General features: G+C 45.2%; 2 protein-coding genes across 3 annotated transcripts; both read left to right on the top strand.

The window, feature by feature from the left end:
• The first annotated feature begins 594 nt into the window (after positions 1-594).
• On the top strand, positions 595-4,872 carry LOC130379302 (transcription factor SOX-10-like). Its single transcript, XM_056586052.1, has 4 exons — positions 595-732; positions 1,178-1,866; positions 2,055-2,326; positions 2,570-4,872. The coding sequence occupies exons 2-4, from the start codon at positions 1,424-1,426 to the stop codon at positions 3,343-3,345; spliced, it is 1,491 nt and encodes a 496-aa protein (XP_056442027.1). The 5' UTR covers positions 595-732; positions 1,178-1,423; the 3' UTR covers positions 3,346-4,872.
• Positions 4,873-5,862: 990 nt separating this feature from the next.
• On the top strand, positions 5,863-15,522 carry rnaseh2a (ribonuclease H2, subunit A). Of its 2 annotated transcripts, none has more exons than XM_056586053.1 (9): positions 5,863-5,951; positions 6,321-6,465; positions 8,893-8,964; positions 9,764-9,890; positions 9,980-10,067; positions 11,103-11,240; positions 12,269-12,356; positions 12,805-12,928; positions 14,782-15,520. In XM_056586053.1, the coding sequence occupies exons 2-9, from the start codon at positions 6,339-6,341 to the stop codon at positions 14,942-14,944; spliced, it is 927 nt and encodes a 308-aa protein (XP_056442028.1). In that variant the 5' UTR covers positions 5,863-5,951; positions 6,321-6,338; the 3' UTR covers positions 14,945-15,520. The 2 variants fall into 2 exon arrangements, with proteins under 2 accessions (XP_056442028.1, XP_056442029.1); XM_056586054.1 differs by having other exon boundaries at positions 5,928-6,117; positions 14,782-15,522.
• The last annotated feature ends 2,826 nt before the right edge of the window (positions 15,523-18,348 follow it).

Here is an 18,348-nt window from a genome sequence, read left to right as displayed (position 1 = left end):
GTGTCAAAACACTATGTGTGTCCTTTTTATTTCATTCCCATTCTTCAGTCTCTTCGGTGTCTGTCTTCTGGAATCTACTTCTCAATTTATGGCTTATCCTATTTTGGCTAGACGATTCACGTCATCAGAATTACACAGAAATCAAATATTGTGCCTATCCCCGTTTTTGAACCGTTTAATCTCCCTACTCTCATTTCTAAATCAAAAACAAAAAGGGCTGCATCTCTGTGTGGCTCTTTGAAAGGTGTCAAATTATTTCCCCACAAATAATTAATCTAATAATTGTTTATTTATTTCAAATAACATGTCAACATAGGCAACAAAGCTGCCCTTCTTTTGGCCCTAAATGGGCGCACTGTAAAGTCACTTAAGCCACTCCGATGTAAAATCTCACCTCTTTTCATTGGAAATATTCATGGTGACAGACGGACAGGCATTAACAGTAATGCTCTGCGCCAATGAGGAGCGAGGGGAATATTGGTGGGCCAATAGGAGTGGAGAGCGCAACCAGGAGGGGCGTCGCCGCCGCAGTGCTGGAATGCTGCCTCTTTGGGAATGTTTTCCACTTTCAATCACTTTTTTCTTTCCTTCTCACAAGGCGCTCTTTAAGCTTCTGCGCGCGACACAGAGCGGCCATTCATCGCCGAGGGGGCAGGGGACGGAGCTGCAGCGTCACAGGGTTCTGTACACGGACCAACCATTCCCATGTTAAACCACTGAACATCACATTTGGTAAGATGTTCCTTTTGTTATTTTTGTAAAAATATACATAATTGGTTTTTTTTATTTAGTTTGATTGAGACTTTTTTTGTAAATCTCGGTTAGTGGAGTTTTAGGGGAAAGATTGAACCGCATCAATTAGGCTGAATAATGAGCGTTTCGGGCAAAATGTTTTAAATGTGTTTGATGTATTTGTTATTGATAAGCATATCTTTTTTGGGGGGGAAATAAAAATATCGAATGATGTCTGTATCCTGCATGCTACTTTTGCTTACAAATGCTTCGTCGTCGGTTTTTGCATGCGTTGGAACATGTAAAATAATAATACTAAATCCACCAAGGATTTGACTTAACAGGCTTCAAAGTATACAGATGGGCCCAAACTTCGGATTTTTATCATGAATAATTGTCCATGTATTGCCCGTAACCACCTCACTAACCCTTCACTTCATTACAGGTGGTGTCTGGGTGAAGCTGCTGTTCATATCACACCCGGAGACAAGGAGCGGGGAACCTTTAAAAAACGTTCCTTTAATAGTTCTGGTGTGAACCGCCAGTAGAAAGAGCGAAAACATATAAGCCTGGGGCACATTATTCATCTATTAACACTTCATACAAGACGACACTTGTATGACCCATTTCACTTCTTAAAAAATCCCAAATCGGGCTTTCTTTAGCGCAAAAAAACAAACAAAACACAACCATGTCGGGTGAGGAGCACAGCCTATCAGAGGCCGAGATGAGCCCAGGAGGCTCCGAGGACTGTCACTCGCTCTCCCCGACTCACCCTCGGGCCGCGGCGGGCCACGAATCGCCCCTCGATGGCCAGTCCCAACAGCTGACGGCCCTCTGCGGCGCCGAGAGCGGCGGGGAAGACGGGGGACGCACGGTGCCGAAGACCGAGGAGGAGGACGACCGTTTCCCCATCGGCATCCGCGAGGCCGTCAGCCAGGTGCTGGACGGGTACGATTGGACCCTCGTGCCGATGCCCGTGCGGGTAAACAGCGGGAACAAGAGCAAGCCGCACGTGAAGAGGCCGATGAATGCCTTCATGGTCTGGGCGCAGGCCGCGCGCCGGAAGCTTGCCGACCAGTACCCCCACCTGCACAACGCAGAGCTCAGCAAGACCCTTGGCAAACTCTGGAGGTTGGTATGAATCATAATGGAAAATACCATTTCTCATTTTATACGAATCCTCTGATCGAAATTGATAATTTAAGCCTCTTGAGGGCTGCTAAATTAAATAATTATAATTATTAAATAATAATAATATTTGTTTAATTAAAAAAAAAAAGTGAGTGACTAAATACGCCCCTTTCTTTTCCTCGCATCAGGCTCTTGAACGAGGGCGACAAGCGGCCATTCATCGAGGAGGCGGAGAGGTTACGGAAGCAACACAAGAAAGACTACCCGGAATACAAGTACCAGCCCCGGCGACGCAAGAACGGAAAGCTCGGCCCCACCGCCGACGCTGACGGCCAGGGGGAGGGGGAGGCGAGCCACTCCCAGTCCCATTACAAGACCCTCCACCTGGAACACAACGGTGGCGGCGGGTCCCCGCTGGGAGACCTGCACCACCACCACCATCACCACCACCACCCTGCCGGTAAGCATCTCATGAGTTGATAATCTGTTGTGAAATGCAAAAAAAATAAAAGAGCTACATAATAAATTGGCTTGCACACACAAGCAGTCACGCACACACTCGCACAACAAACACACATTTTTAATGACCAACATTTAAAATCCCACCTTGTGAAACGTGGGATGGCCCAAAATACTTCAAAGCAACAGTAAGCATTTTGAAGGGCTCAGCTGACCGTCCTCTCCTCCACCCTTGTGCCCCCAGGTCACAGCCCCCCCACACCCCCCACCACCCCGAAGACAGAGCTCCAGTCTGGGAAGCTGTCGGACTCCAAGAGGGAGGGGGTGGGCGCGGGCTCCAGGGGGGCCCTCGGGCTGGGAGCGGAGGGGCCGTCCGTGGGGCCCTCGTCCTCCGGCGCCAAGCCCCACATCGACTTCGGCACCATGGACATCGGGGAGATCAGCCACGAGGTCATGTCCAACATCGAGCCCTTCGACGTGAACGAGTTCGACCAGTACCTCCCGCCCAACGGTCACCACCAGGGGGCGGTGGCCGGGCCCTCGGCCACGTCCTACGCCTACGCCCTGGCCGCGGCCAGCGGACACTCCGCCTGGCTGTCCAAACAGCAGCAGCAGCAGCAGCAGCAGCACGCCTCCCCTTCCTCCTCCTCCTCTTCCTCCTCCGACCCCTCCAAGGCCCAGATCAAGAGCGAGTCGGCCTCCGGGAGCCACTACGCCGAGTCCTCGTCCTCGCCGTCCCCAGGGGCCCACGTCACCTACACCCCCCTGAGCCTCCCCCACTACGGCTCCGCCTTCCCCTCCCTGGCCTCCCGGGCTCAGTTTGAGTACGGGGACCACCAGACCCCCGGGGCCTACTACGCCCACTCAGGCCAGTCCTCGGGGCTGTACTCTGCCTTCTCCTACATGGGCCCAACACAGAGGCCCCTGTACACCACCATAGGAGACCCCGCCAGCGTGGCCCCCTCCCACAGCCCCACACACTGGGAGCAGCCTGTGTACACCACACTTACCAGACCCTGAGGAGCCCCGCCAAGCCAGAAGATCAACAACATAGCCTATGGGAAGTGTGTGAATGTGTGTGATTGTTTGTCTGTGGGTTTAAGGTCTGTGACTGCATGTGTGTGTGGGTGTGCGTGTGTGTGTGTGTGGGTGTGTGCGTGTGGGTGGGGGTGTTTGTGTGCGTGTATGTATATGTGTGTGTGTGTGTGTGTGTGTGTGTGTGTGCCAATGCCATATTGACGTTAGGAGATGTTTTTCTTGTTATGCCAACGCAAGAGGCAAGGCCTTATGAAGATTATGACTCACCCTAAATATTTGAATGCAAATCAATGGTCAACAGCCAATCAAAATTAATTCACCTAAACAAAAGCGTGCCAATAAAAGTGTCGGGATGTACAGCGAGTTTGTATAAAATGAGTTATAGGTATAAGTGACATTTTTGCAGTTGAGTTAGGATTGTGGGAGGGTTGCTCGACATGACCTAAGAACCATGGGTTTAAGACTGACATAATCAGATTATATTAACCAAACTAAAGGTTGTTGTTGACATCATAGTGTTATTTTTTATGAGTAGTATGTGTATTATTATTGTTGTTGTTGTCGACCTTTAAGGGTGTAACATTAATGTGATTTAATCTTAAGTGGCTGACCACTGCTTTGGGAAAGGAGACTTATGTTCAAGATGGCCGAATCATTTTCTTCTTTAACTTTACGGATAATTCTCCATCTTTTAATTTTTCTTTGTTAAATGCAACAACAATTTAAGGGGAAATAGGACAAAGAGAGGGAATGAGAATGTTTAGGATGCATTTCAGCTTGCCTATATGTCGCCTGGATTTCAAAAGATCACATTACCTCAACTCCATTCATGTTGTGCCAATAGTGGTAGAGAGTTACTATTCGTCGTCCCGGATCCAGTAACACGAAGGTATTCAAGATGTTTCAGCACTAAACCTTCAGTTTAGTCACTCACTGGACTATGTTTTCGTGCTTGTTGGTTAACAGGTGTATACCTCTTTGTGGCCTTATATAGTTTTTTTGTTCCTCCAGTTACGGAAGCAAAAATATATACACCAATTTCTACAACTAGAGTCTTAAGCAAATCTCTTGGGGTGAATGGCAAGCTTTGGAGCCTGCTTATGGATCAGAGTCCCATGCACCACAGTTGTAAAGCACATTTAGGAGAAAAGCATGCTTGCCGCCCGAATATTTCCCTCATTATCTCTTCTTAACCCTTCCCCTCGTGAGCAATGTGAATCAGTTCTTACCACAGGCTTTTCTTTATTATATGACGCATACTGTATAATTTTTTACTGACCCTCTCAGCGTGTAGTTATGTTTATGTAAGTGATAATGCATTTGTGTGTCAAACATTTGCTTTTACAGTTTTGTATAATTCTGGATATTTTTTTTTAATGATCGAGATACATGTTTGGCCATGTATGTGCCTTCATGAAAACAGCGATGTTGAAAAGTTATTGATGTTGTCAACTATTAAATCATTTTATTTATCAAAAACCTTTCGCATTTCTTTTTTTCTCTACTCTTTCCAACCCACCATATGCTTCATATTCAATGATGAAAATTGTTGAACATATCCCTAAAGGGAGAAATTGCAAAGTCAGATGTTGCTGACGTGTGAACTGTGGGTAACGACTTAATGAGTGTCTCACCAAACTAAGCTGTTTAGTTTGTGTGTTTGTGTGCTTGCGAGGCTAAAATTGACTACTAATTCCTCACATTTAATCGGCTGGGGCTGCACGTTACCGAGCAGCACAAAGACAGCCATTCAGTTTAAGGTAAGGGGAGGGATTGTGAGAGAGAGAGAGGGAGAGAGAGAGAGAGAGAGAGAGAGAGAGAGAGAGAGAGAGAGAGAGAGAGAGAGGGAGAGAGAGAGAGAGAGAGAGAGAGAGAGAGAGAGAGAGAGAGAGAGAGAGAGAGAGAGAGAGAGAGAGAGAGAGAGAGAGAGAGGATAAGGAGAACGACCACAGGCCAGGCAAATTGCAGCTTAGTAACTAATATACACTTGGACTTTTGTACATATCCTGTCCTTTCCTTTACCCTCCACTGCATGAAAGCTTTGTTGAGTTATTTCTTAGTTAGCGTTTCAGTTAATTCAAGACTTCTTATGATTTTATTGGCTCCGTTTTGAGACAGTTATTACATATCGCTTCAAGGAATTGAAGTCCAATAGCCAAACATAAATGGGGTGGACCGTGGACCGTACTATATTAGGCCTTTACTTCAGTCAAGGGGACTTTATTGTTGTCTTCCATGACAATTAAATGCAAATAATTCAGATTGTATTTCAATCAAGTATACAAGTAAAGCTTTTAGTCAGAAACTGTTGCCAATATGAGAAAACCATTAGGCTTTCAACCACAACAGGATGAACTTTTTGGATTAATAATCAAGAATTTATCCCAGTAAATCGGTAGGAGGACATGCTGATTCTTAAGTATTTAGGAAAATGAAAACGAAAATGATCAATTAAGATTGTTGCTGCCACGTGGTGTTATTATGATCGACGTACTGAAACTCATTTTCATGATCTGAAGACTGCATTTCCCTTGAGCCAACGCGGTTAACGTCATTCCGAGGGCGCCAAATCCACAGCAAGGAGCAAGGTATAAACATTGCAGACTTTCGTGGAGAGGATAGCTTTAAAGCTCTATCATCGCGAAAGGAAAAGCTATCGTGAATGATACAAAATACAGTTATTGACTTGGCGAGCAGGGATTCATCAGCTGAGATATCAATAACGTTATATTCAATGCCGCAATAGATGCTCAGGTGCTCAGATGCTCTTGTAACAGTTACAATGCCTTTCCTTTACAGGCCAAACCCCTCGTTTTCTTTTATATTTGTTATATATATTTGTGTTTGTGTAGAAATAGAATGCTAGCCAATTAAAATAAGTCAAAAGATAGATGATTGATAGAATAAAATAAGTTTATCTTTGGTTAGTTCATTATTATGATTGGTTTTCCACCCAGCTGGAGTTTTATTGAGTCATGGATCTCGGGGATTTCGAAGCAGACAACTCGGTCAGCTGCCGCCTGACATCTGAGATCCCGGACATCTGCAAATCAGAGGACTGCTGTTTGGGTATCGACGAGGCAGGGAGGGGGCCTGTATTGGGTGAGTTGCTTATATAATCATACACTCACAGTCAGGGCTGTAGTGGTCAAATTAGAGGTGGGTAAACTATGAATTTTGTGATCAGACCGACCTCGACACAACGCAACGCAAAGTGTTGCGACTCTGTAAGGCTAGCCTGGCTATATTCCATTATGTTATCAATTAAAGTCATATTAAATCAATCAATGACAGTCAATTAATGTGTTTGTAGTTTATTCAAGTAATTAAAATTTCAACAGTAAAGAAAAGTATGTGTAGATTAAGAACCATCTATCTATGGCATGTGTGTGTATTAGTATGCATGCTTTTCACAGTAGTGCCCAGAGGGCCTCCTTGTCCTCCACGTCAGGTCCTGCCTTGCAGGGGCGTGTTCTGGGGTTCATGGCTCCCCTGTGCTTCACCAGCCAGGACTTCACATACGTGTTGGATTGAACTTTGTGAGAGGTGGGCCATTCAGTTGAATAAACATCAAGGACGACACTGTGACCATGTGCAGACTGCAGCTCAGGGGGCACACTTTGATGTTCATTAAGCTGAACCCCCTCTCACACTCAGCAGTGCTAACTGGAATGAGATGGTCGATATTCAGGAGTGGTGCAAGGTTTTCTGGAACCTTTGTGCAAGTTGTTCTGGAACCTTTGTGCAAGTTGTTTAAACTTGGATTCCCCATATGGTTCCTCTAGGGGAACAGGCCAGTTTGCTGGGAAAATAACTTTAAAGAAAATAAATAATAAAATAAAAATATTTATAATATATAAAATAAAAATATTTATAAATAAAAAAAAAATATGTATTTTTTTTATTGGTTTAACCGCCAACCGGCGGAATTTAATTAAAATATTTTTTTTTTGTCGCGTCATCCGCCCGATCCACGGTTTAGCTGCGGAGTCCACGGCTGCAACCGCCAACCTCGCGTCTCCAAATTGAGTTTGATATGGATAGTAAAACTGACTGACTTTTGCTCATTTTGTCATGGGCAGTACACGGATAGCATGGCTACGCATTGGCCAATCTGAATGCTCGTAGTCAATTAATAGTTCGTCAAGTAAAATTGATTTATAAATCACAAAAACAACTCATGTGAATTGATCATCTTCAGTCTTACTTTGTACTTGAGGCCTTTTTCGGGCATCTGTTGGAGTGGGAGCACTCGAAGGTCTCTTTAAAATTGCCTGATATCCATGGCTAATTAATGACAGGTAGGCAGCTAGATAATCCACAACGCGTAGGGCCATGTGTTTACATACTTCTTGTTTACATATTTTCCTGGATCCTGATTGGTGTCGCCGCCGCAGCCGCAAGGCACTGATTGGAGGGTCACAGACCATAATAGCATAGGCCTACAGCGCAGATGAAAATGATTCAGATTACAGCGTTTATTTGTTCAACAATATGAAACTTTGTCTTAGGTGTTTTAAAATGATACCAAATTTATTTCCGATTATTCCAACGGCAGAATACAAGGCACAGGGAACTTTGAGGTGCGTAAACGCCACTTAGAGGTGCGTAAACGCTATTTAGAGGTGCGTAAACGCTATTTCCTAAATTCCAGAGGTGCGTAAACGCAGTTAACGTGCGTTTACCCTCCACTACAGCCCTGCTCACAGTCACGTCTTTCAAACCTTGTATAAGTTTGCTCCCTGAAATCTCTGAACCTTCATAACTCATCAGAAGCAGGAATAATGTCAAACCGTGGCCATACCATGCATGATCCATAGGTTTGGATTAGTTAGTTAACATTTTTATATTGCATCATCAACACGGTGGCCCTTGAGCTCACCCTTAGAAGTTTGAAACAAACAACAGGCGGATTGGAAAGCACTTCTACTTCTTATCCCCTAAAGCAATAAGCCACTTGTATACAAATTACTACACGGTTATGGGCTCATTTCATAATCTTAGAAAAGCTCTGACTGCTCTGGTTTCAGTGAACATTCAACCAACCATACAACATGGGATTCAACTGCAAGTATTTAGCTGACTGTGACTTTGGTCATAATAATAATAATAATAATAATGGCCTGTTTTGATACTTTGTCTTTTCCTTAGATTTTATTTCCAGATGACCCTCATTGCACCTTAATGTACTAATTTTGCATCCATATTATGACTCTGTGTTTTCTGAAAGTGGACGACTAATTCCGAACCTGTGGTCATACCATCATATCCAATAATAGCATACCCCCAATTAGCCCTTATCTAATTTGAAAGTCAGCAGTTGGTACTCTACCTTGCTAAAGTACTCAACTATAGTGAAGCAAATGCAATACAGTTGTCCCGCATTGATATCCTGTTGAAACGCACTACATTATGCAATGCCATACTCTAATTGCAGTTTCACATTGTCTTTAAGGGTTTCCGATTCAGACTAGTGATGGTTATTTGTCTTGTGTGTATTGTTTTAATGAGTTTCCCCTCTCCCCCCAGGGCCCATGGTGTATGGGATCTGTTTCTGCCCCGTGTCCCGGAAGGAACAGCTCAAGGACCTGAAGGTTGCAGGTAGACTATCACGGCACTTCAGGCCAGTGCACGTCACATGCACATCAGGCTCGTTTTCCTCACATGCACCTCAGGCCAGTGCACGTCACGTGCACATCAGGCTTGTGCTCCTCACATGCACCTCAGGCCAGTGCACATCACATGTACGTCAGGCCCGTGTTCACCACATGTACGTCAGGCCCCTTCCCTTCACATGCACGTCAGGCCCGTGCTTTTCAGATGCATTTATCCCACCACAGCCCAGTGTTTCTCACAGCAGGAGGCTGCTTGCCCCAGGGAGCGTAGCCTCTGTGTTTAATCATTTGCTTCTTAAGTTCAGCCTCTGTTGCAGTTCACAGTGAGGAAGGGACAGGAATTATTCCTTTGTTTCTTGCTCCTGTTTTAACAGATTCCTGGGAAATGTTTGTGTGTTTTCTGCCACAGGAAGCACAGAAGTATATAATTTGTGATATATCTGTCATACTCCAGACAAGCAACCAGACATTGGCTGATGGCAGGGATAATTGTGGACCCTGCTCTTCACCAATACCTCCAATATCCTGAGTTGAAATACGTTTTGAGGAGCATTCCCTATTAATTGCAAACAAGGAAAGTTATAATTAGTATTACGAAGCGCATGCAGGTGCATAGTTACTTCAAGCCGATTTTAACTGCATCACAGCATACATTTTATGTTCATGTTTCATCCAGCTGCAAGGTTATATCAGTGAATCAAATTAAATCACCTGTATTATGGCCATCGGCTATTGTTCTTTGGTCTAGATGAATAATTTAACGACTCCTTTATTCATTCTACCAGACTCAAAGACGCTAACGGAGGCGGAGAGGGAGAACCTCTTCCAGAACATCAGCGATGCCAAAGACTTTGTGGGCTGGGCTCTTCAGATCCTCTCACCCAACACCATCTCCACCAGCATGCTGCAGAGGTGCGCACTCGTACATATATGTATTTAGGTCGCATATAGGTTGATACATTCATACAATAATCTATATTCCAATATCTGCCTATGTATAGGTCAAAATACAACCTGAACGCTCTTTCACATGATGCAGCCATCGGCCTGGTCCAGTTTGCCTTGGACAGCGGTGTGCAACTCAAAGAGGTATAGTCAACCAAGTAGAGACTGTGATATAATAGAGAACCAGTAGAGATCTTGATGGAACACAACGGGTTATGAAGAACCAGTAGAGTCCTTGATGGAACTCAAAGTGGTATAGAGAACCAGTAGAGACCTTGATGGAACTCAAAGAGGTATAGAGAACCAGTAGAGACCTTGATGGAACTCAAAGAAGTATAGAGAACCAGTAGAGACATTTATGATATAACTTGCTCTGCTCTCCTCTCATGTCTGTGCTCCTCACCCGTCTCCCCCTCTGTGTGCTCCTCACCCGTCTCCCCCTCTGTGTGCTCCTCACCCGTCTCCTCACCCGTCTCCCCCTCTGTGTGCTCCTCACCCGTCTCCTCACCCGTCTCTCCCTCTGTGTGCTCCTCACCCGTCTCCCCCTCTGTGTGCTCCTCACCCGTCTCCCCCTCTGTGTGCTCCTCACCCGTCTCCACCTCTGTGTGCTCCTCACCCGTCTCCCCCTCTGTGTGCTCCTCACCCGTCTCCCCCTCTGTGCTCCTCACCCGTCTCCCCCTCTGTGTGCTCCTCACCCGTCTCCCCCTCTGTGTGCTCCTCACCCGTCTCCCCCTCTGTGTGCTCCTCACCCGTCTCCCCCTCTGTGTGCTCCTCACCCGTCTCCCCCTCTGTGTGCTCCTCACCCGTCTCCCCCTCTGTGTGCTCCTCACCCGTCTCCCCCTCTGTGCTCCTCACCCGTCTCCCCCTGTGTGTGCTCCTCACCCGTCTCCCCCTGTGTGTGCTCCTCACCCGTCTCCCCCGCTGTGTGCTCCTCACCCGTCTCCCCCGCTGTGTGCTCCTCACCCGTCTCCCCCTCTGTGCTCCTCACCCGTCTCCCCCGCTGTGTGCTCCTCACCCGTCTCCCCCTCTGTGCTCCTCACCCGTCTCCCCCTGTGTGTGTGTGCTCCTCACCCGTCTCCCCCTGTGTGTGCTCCTCACCCGTCTCCCCCTCTGTGCTCCTCACCCGTCTCCCCCTGTGTGTGTGCGCTCCTCACCCGTCCCACCCGTCTCCTCCTCCAGGTGTTTGTGGACACGGTTGGTCCTGCTGAGAAGTATGAGGAGAAGCTCTCCCAGCGCTTCCCGGGCCTGGAGGTGACGGTGCGCCCTAAAGCTGACTCCCTCTTCCCCATCGTCAGCGCGGCCAGTATCTGTGCCAAGGTCAGTGCTCCCCAGAGACACCGGAAGCACTGGCTCAGTGTTCAGGCCCAGACAGACAACAACAAACTGAAAATTGGCTATTTGTTGAATGACGTCCAGAGTTGCCTCCTTGTGTCCTTGTAGTCCCTTCTTGAGTAATACAAATCAACGGTGCATAATCCCTAAAAATGTCTGCATGTCTTTCTTCAAACTGCTTCAGTTTGAGATGAACAGGCAGCATAATTGTCCATATATTAGTGTAGTTATCAGGTACTGACGTAATAATTCACATGATATGGTTTGCTGAGGGGCGATGTTTGAGGGGGTATGTGGAAAAGTACGACTGTGCAATGCGATCCTTCGTTGTGCTCGCAAACTGGCTACTCTGTCTGCAAATACACCTAATTAATAATTATAATAATTGATCCGTTTTTTATAGCGCTTTTCTAAGTACTCAAAGATACTTTACAAATAAGAAAGGAATACATACAGACAGTACAGACAATCCAACATAAGGGAAAAAAAATTAAATAAAAATAAACAACACCACAACAATAGGCAACACATTAAGAGAGCGGGAGAGAGTCGAAGATGGCAGAGGATGATTTGTCAAATGTTGTCGGTGGTCCTGAAGAGATGGGTTTTAAGTTGACTTTTGAACGAACAGAGTGTATCAGAGTATAATTAAAGGGTGTTAATAAGTACCGGTATATTGGAAACTGTATTCGGGAGCTGAAACCGATTAGTTGTGTTCATGTAGCTTTCCTTATGTTGGTGGTTGAAGACGGACAAGCATCGTTTTTGAAGCACTGCTATGACTGCTAGGGCTGATCTCACTTTTCATGCATAGCAGACAGTACAGGTTCTGACGGCAGTAGCCTTTGTTAAACTGGAGATGATGATGCTGCAGCAGGTGGAGTATTGTAATGTTCTTGTGTGTTTTGGTTACTCTTTAGCGCAGACAAAGTCTGAACTTTGAATTCATTACGTGTTGAGAAGGTATGTCTTTCAGAAGCCTATAGATAAAGACCTTATGTGCTGTTCCTCAGGTGGCCAGAGACCATGCAGTGAAAGGCTGGAGTTTCACAGAAGACCTGGGAGAGGTGGATACGGACTGGGGCTCCGGTTACCCTGGCGGTAAAGTAGAACCCATGAAACACCAGGAACTACTCACATCCCCACAAAGACCTAGTACTCTTCTCTTACCTGGTGGTTTAAACCATATCTATGCAGCCCCTTGCCCTTTTTGCATTGTGTACATTGTTAAATAAGAGTGGAGCTACATGTAGATTTAAAAGAAATGATTGGACAGGCTTATTACAGGCCTGTGACAGCGACAGGTGTACAAAAAATGTAAAACAAATGTCGGTGCATTTGATTTATTGATTGAGAGAATTTCCACAAATTAGACCAAAAAAGCTTCCAGAATAAATTGCCTACCCTAGTAGCTTTAAGATCACATTTCCAAGTTTGGTTTAAACACTGAACCTAAAAACTAGATTGAAGATTAGAATAGATTGATTGTAAATTGTCGGCAACCTGTTCTCTGTCCTCAAAGCTCTCCTGTATTTGGTTCTTTACCCAGACCCTAAAACCAAGGCGTGGCTGCTGAAGTACCAGGACCCAGTGTTTGGCTATCCCCAGTTTGTGCGCTTCAGCTGGAGCACGGCAAAGAACCTGATGGACAGCAAGGGCGCGGCGGTGTACTGGTACGGAGTGGACTGGCCATTCGAAACTAGTACATAGTGGTGCAAGATGCTCCTTTTGTCTATAGCTTTCGAAAGACAAATGACTTTCGAAAGACTTTTGATTCAGATCCGGATCCATGGTTCTTGTAGAGGGTAGCATTATGAATCTGCACAGAACACTGGAGCAGAGGCCGCTATACAGATAAATGTCTGTAACCAATCCATGTAACCAATTTCGGTTCACTGTCTGGTGACAACCCAGCTGCTTGTTCCAAGCATTCTAATTTGTCACTTTTTTGGCTTTGCGCTTGTTTATTACTAACAGGCAATGTGTCATGGGAGGAGTGGTAAGCGTGGTTTATAGCAGTGGCATTCACCGACACTGATGATCCAATGTACCGTAATCACAGCCCTCATGGTCCGAGTGCACGTCCATTTGTGGCGAGTGTCATTGTTTAAGAGGTTGTACTTTGTGATTGACATGAGTTTGTCTAGTTGCAGTACTGTTATATGATCCTGGCTATAGGCTCGAATACAAGATATAACCGTCTTCTTTATCCATAAACACTGTATGGGTATTCAGAATTCTTAAATTGTCAAATTTTAAAACGTTTTGCCTCCTGCCTTCTTATTAGCTGTCTGTGATTAGCAATTTGGCAGGAAATGCCTGACTTAATTTTAATTCGTAGGAATTTAAATATGTTGGAATGAAATCAGAATGTTCCTAGAAATTGCTTAAGCCCTGTTTACAGTAGTTGCTGACATCTACTCCTTCAGAACTGCAGTTTGTGAATTATTTTAGTGTGATTCATATTCATTTTGAAGGGGTTATTTCAAATGTTCTGCGTTTCTTAAAAACAAAGATTGTTGTGATACTGACCCAGACATTTACTGAGTCATGACTCATTTCCAGTAGCTCGAGGACATGATCTCTATCGGTGCTCCCAGTAAGAATTATTGACAACACAATGGATGTCAAACAAGAGCTGTGTTCCTCCGCTGCAACTTTCCCCAGTCGTTATGAACCCCTGGAGGAATCAGGGTCTAAAATGTTGCATATTCAAAACTGATAGTTGACGGGATTTTTGTTGGTTAGTATTTCTCTTTTTCATGTCCTTTATTTCGTCATTTGCCTTATGTAAAAGGACCTTAATTTGCCTCTTTTAGACAACAAGGGTCAGAAGGAACCTTTTGGGTTGCTGTCGGATACTGCGCAAACGTTACATGCCCTTTCCTAACTTCTTTTGTGATGTGGAGGAGTATTCATAATTCATCCCCAGGTTATTATGGTCTGTCTCAAAGCCTCTGTAGGTACGTTTTTATAGGTAAGCCCGGCCCACCCCCGTCTTTGCTCCCTCCCTCCCTACATTTTTCCAGCATTAAGAAGGCTTGTATGTCTCACACCTGGGAATAACCGGCAAGATGGATTCCCTGAACTAGTCAGGGAAGACAGGTCCGCCTGATTGGTCAGAAGTGAGCAGGGAACGCTCTATAATTTAGTTTGGCTCATGCAGTCAACCAGAACAGATCTATGTGTAATTTTCACTTATATTTCACTCACTTATAGAATTATTATATAAATCCTACTCACAGTACCTTTAACTGGCATTATTTGACTGAAAGTAGCCCACTTTAAAGACAGACATTAAGTCGCATTTAGACTGTTACTGTTTTTTCTTTTAATCAAAATATTTCCATTGGACAATCCCTTGTTGTGTTTACAGTACCTGTAGACTTGTTGACTTGAAAATTCCACCAGCCTGGAGTATTTCCCATTTCTAATGGGACCAATGTGTACTGGAACGTCCAGTCCAGTGTTTGTGTGAATATCTCTCAGCCTGGAATGTGTCCTCTTGTGTAATCGCTCTGTTTAGGGACGATGACGAGGAGGACGGGGAGAAGGCGGCCGCACGCCAGAAAAACACCTCCATGTTGTCCTTCTGCAACCGCCCAACAGGAACTACTGCCCAGGGCGCCGCCCACCAATCACATCGCTTCTTCACTGAGAGGCGGCTGCAGGGCCTCGGAGCGCTCTGAGAGGCCGTCGCACTCTCTGTCCCTCTCTCTGACTCTCTCTGTCCCTCTCTGTCTGTGTCTGAGTCTGAGTGTAGCCTTGGGCTCTTTCTTTCTAGAATTTTCTCATGCTCATTTTTATCTTTAATCTGTCATCCACGCGGCCTTCTTTCCATAGACACAGAAATGTTGCTTTGTAACTTCACATGCTAATAAACAGGCAGTTAGTTGGCCCCTGCACCAATGTGGTGGACTAAATCAGTTACCCAATGTATTGCTGGGATTTTTCTAGCAAACGCTTTACTTGTCTTTGTATTTTTGATGTATAAACAGAACTTTTTACATAGTTAGTATTTTTCCTTGTGTCCCTCCTTTGTATAATATTTATTTAATTATAATTATTATGCGAGTAGAGGGTTAACCTGTTCTTTGGTAACCCAGCACTGCCCCCATCTGGCAGATGGACAAATAACAATGAAAATCCCACATTTAGCCAATCCACATTAATATTTATTATAGTGGTCTAAAAGTATATAACAAATTTCACGTAATTGTCTTTACTAGGAAACAAGAAACTCACAATGATTTATTTAAAAAATATACAAAAAAATATTTCTACCATTGTAATCAATTAATGCGTCATCAAAATAGGGCATTGCCAACACCGAAAGTAACCACTTGAAGCGAACCCTTTTTTACCAACTCTTTACAACCTGTAGAATATGACACTCCCAGTGCAGTCGTCATTGTTCCCACTTCAAGTCAAGTGTTTGGTTCCAGCTGGTAACCAACTTCGTTGCTCCGAGATGTTCAAAGTTAGGTAGGCCTAGTGCCTACACACACCTTTCCATCTTGGTTCAAAAGGGGAAAGTTATGAGTCGTTGAAGAAGGGCCCGCTCTTCAGTAACCCCTAAACGGCAACACCGCTCTTCAATCCCGTACAACAAACTCGCCCGTAGGACTGCAGTTGTCTTCGTTATCTAACAAGAGCACATTTGACGCTGCATTGTGGGAGACGTCCCGCTCATTCTTACTCCAGCTCGTGCGCCGTTCTTAAAACCTGTTGTCGACATGGCAACCTGCCATCCAATCCCAGATGGGATAACAGCATTCACCGTCTGTCTCGTGAGGCTACTCTGCTAACACACTAATACCAAGAGCGTGGAAGGGTTAAGATGGGACCACACTCTGTGTGATAACTGCATTAGAAGATGCCAGTGGCCACAGGAAAGGCCTAATAAAATGCATTCATGTTTTTAAGAGCATCTGTATCAGAAAAAGCCATTGTTGTCTTCAAATAAAGACCAGCGGGCCGCTGGCGCTAACCTCCAACTGAGCCTTCCGTTTGGGCGTACGTGATGGTTCGGGACTTTTTCCGGGACTCCTGGATCTTTTTACCGAAGTTCATGGCCAGCGTGGACACGGCGAATGACGAGAGGATGAGGATGGAGCTGCCCACGAAGCTAGAGGAGGCGCCTCGCTGGTTCACTCTCGGGGGCGGCCGTCTGGGGGCAGGGTCTCTGTCGGACTGCGCGCCGCACGCGGACTCTCTCGCCGTTGCCATGGGGACCGTGTGTTCCGGAGTCGCTGGATTTCACCCGTCCAGAGGTGTTCCGGTTATGAAGTCCACACACCGGGCTGGCGCTCGAGTATATAAACGGGGTTGTTCTCGGCTGGCTTGATATGTGTTGTTCTTCTCTCCCACCTGAGCCTCGCTGCTAGATGTGTTCTGTCCGGCCGCGTTTCAGCTTTACCTTCCCTCTCCCCTGCTCCTTTATATAACCTCCGTCCAGGCTTAGGGTCAGATCCAGCCAAATGGCCCCATCTGCCACAGCGTCAGTATTGTGAGTCGGATGGCCAGGGCAGGGCTAAGACGGGATCTTCTCCAGTCAGAGTTCCCTGGTTAATTCTGTAACTGGATAACGTCTGCTTATCCTTGGCTGGAAAACAGTGTCTGAAGTTGACGTCATGATGTCAACATGGCAGCTGGTTGCTCGATTATCTTGTTGATGACACTTGAGTGATGTTTACATTTAACAACGAAGCCTTGCGTCATGATATAGCTTTCTATGTTTGTCACATTTGAATCTTTGTTTTTCTTCTTTACAAATATTCTAAATAAGGGACATCTGGTTCTGGCCCTCTTTCTCCTTTTGGCATGTTTTTGTTTCAAAATGAAAAGGGTTAAAATATTGTTAATGTATCTCTAATTCTTAGCAATGTCTCGGTTGGCCTTTTAACATGATACGCTTCTATAAGGTTTTTTGAATAAATGAAATTATGAAGAAAAGAGTTGATTGTATATTTTAATCTCATTGTTTTTCAAAATGGCTCTCAACTGCTTTCAAACATGTGGGTGGGGATGTGTTGTGTAGGGCTGTTTAACAGCGCCATCGTTTACACTGTTACCCGAATTATTTAGGAATCGTGGGCTTATTTAAAGAATGATTAATGAAACAATCACACAACAGGCCGGGATTCGATCATGAATCCACGTGACATTGGGTTCAACACCACGGGGAGCGCAGCGGCGTGGACAGTAGCAGCACGTTCCTCCAGTAGTAGCTGTTCAACGGGCCCCTCCTTCGAGCGGTTAATGCTCAGCAGCACACGCCACACTTTCTCTCTCGCCTTCGCGTTAACAGGATTCCGCGTTCCTACTCTAATCCTCCTCTGAAACAGAAAATTGGGAGCGAATCATTAATTAGGATTAGATGACGATACAACTCGATAAGAGTGCTAGAGAATGCCGGGAAATTAATAGGATCATGTCCCGAAACGACATGTTCCATGACCCTGGGGCCCGGTAATGATCCGCTTGACTCGGTCATCAGCCAGGCAGAAGTCTGGTGTTCGGTCTGAAACACTCGACAGTAACACGACGGTTATCCCGTTTGCAATAACATATTAAAAACAATACCCGTTTTTATTTCCTGTGGTTTTCTGCATCGTCTGGTCGAGAACATCAAATGCACATTTCAAAGTCTCAGGCTTGGCTACAGTGTATAATATGAAAATGTGACGTATAAGTTCGTGCCGTGTGAAATCCTTGGTATTTCTAGTTGAGCCAATTCATCGGAAGCTTGTGATATGCGTTCTTATTATGTCTCCATGTGTGTATATATATACCTAGCCAGGTGCTTCGATATGCCCGTTGGAATTATCCCTCGAGATCCAACATTGTAATTACAACTTTCTGCCACACGGTGTCCACATTTCCCAACATAGAGCGTTGGGTAAATCTGGGTCGATGACTGTTACTTTTCATTAGCCTATTTAAAATAAGAAGTTTGTGATTACACGCGATATGCATGTACCCAAAAATGCATGTACCATGTTTACCCTAAGGGTGCACTCACACTAGGCATGTATCCAAACCTGTTTAACAAAAATATATCACCATAATCGTTTTTCTTGGCTCCACACAG

Source organism: Gadus chalcogrammus, chromosome 3 (assembly GCF_026213295.1).
Source record: "Gadus chalcogrammus isolate NIFS_2021 chromosome 3, NIFS_Gcha_1.0, whole genome shotgun sequence".
NCBI lineage: Eukaryota > Metazoa > Chordata > Actinopteri > Gadiformes > Gadidae > Gadus > Gadus chalcogrammus.
The sequence above is the reverse complement of the archived record's forward strand: the minus strand, read 5'-3'. Positions and strand labels throughout refer to the sequence as shown.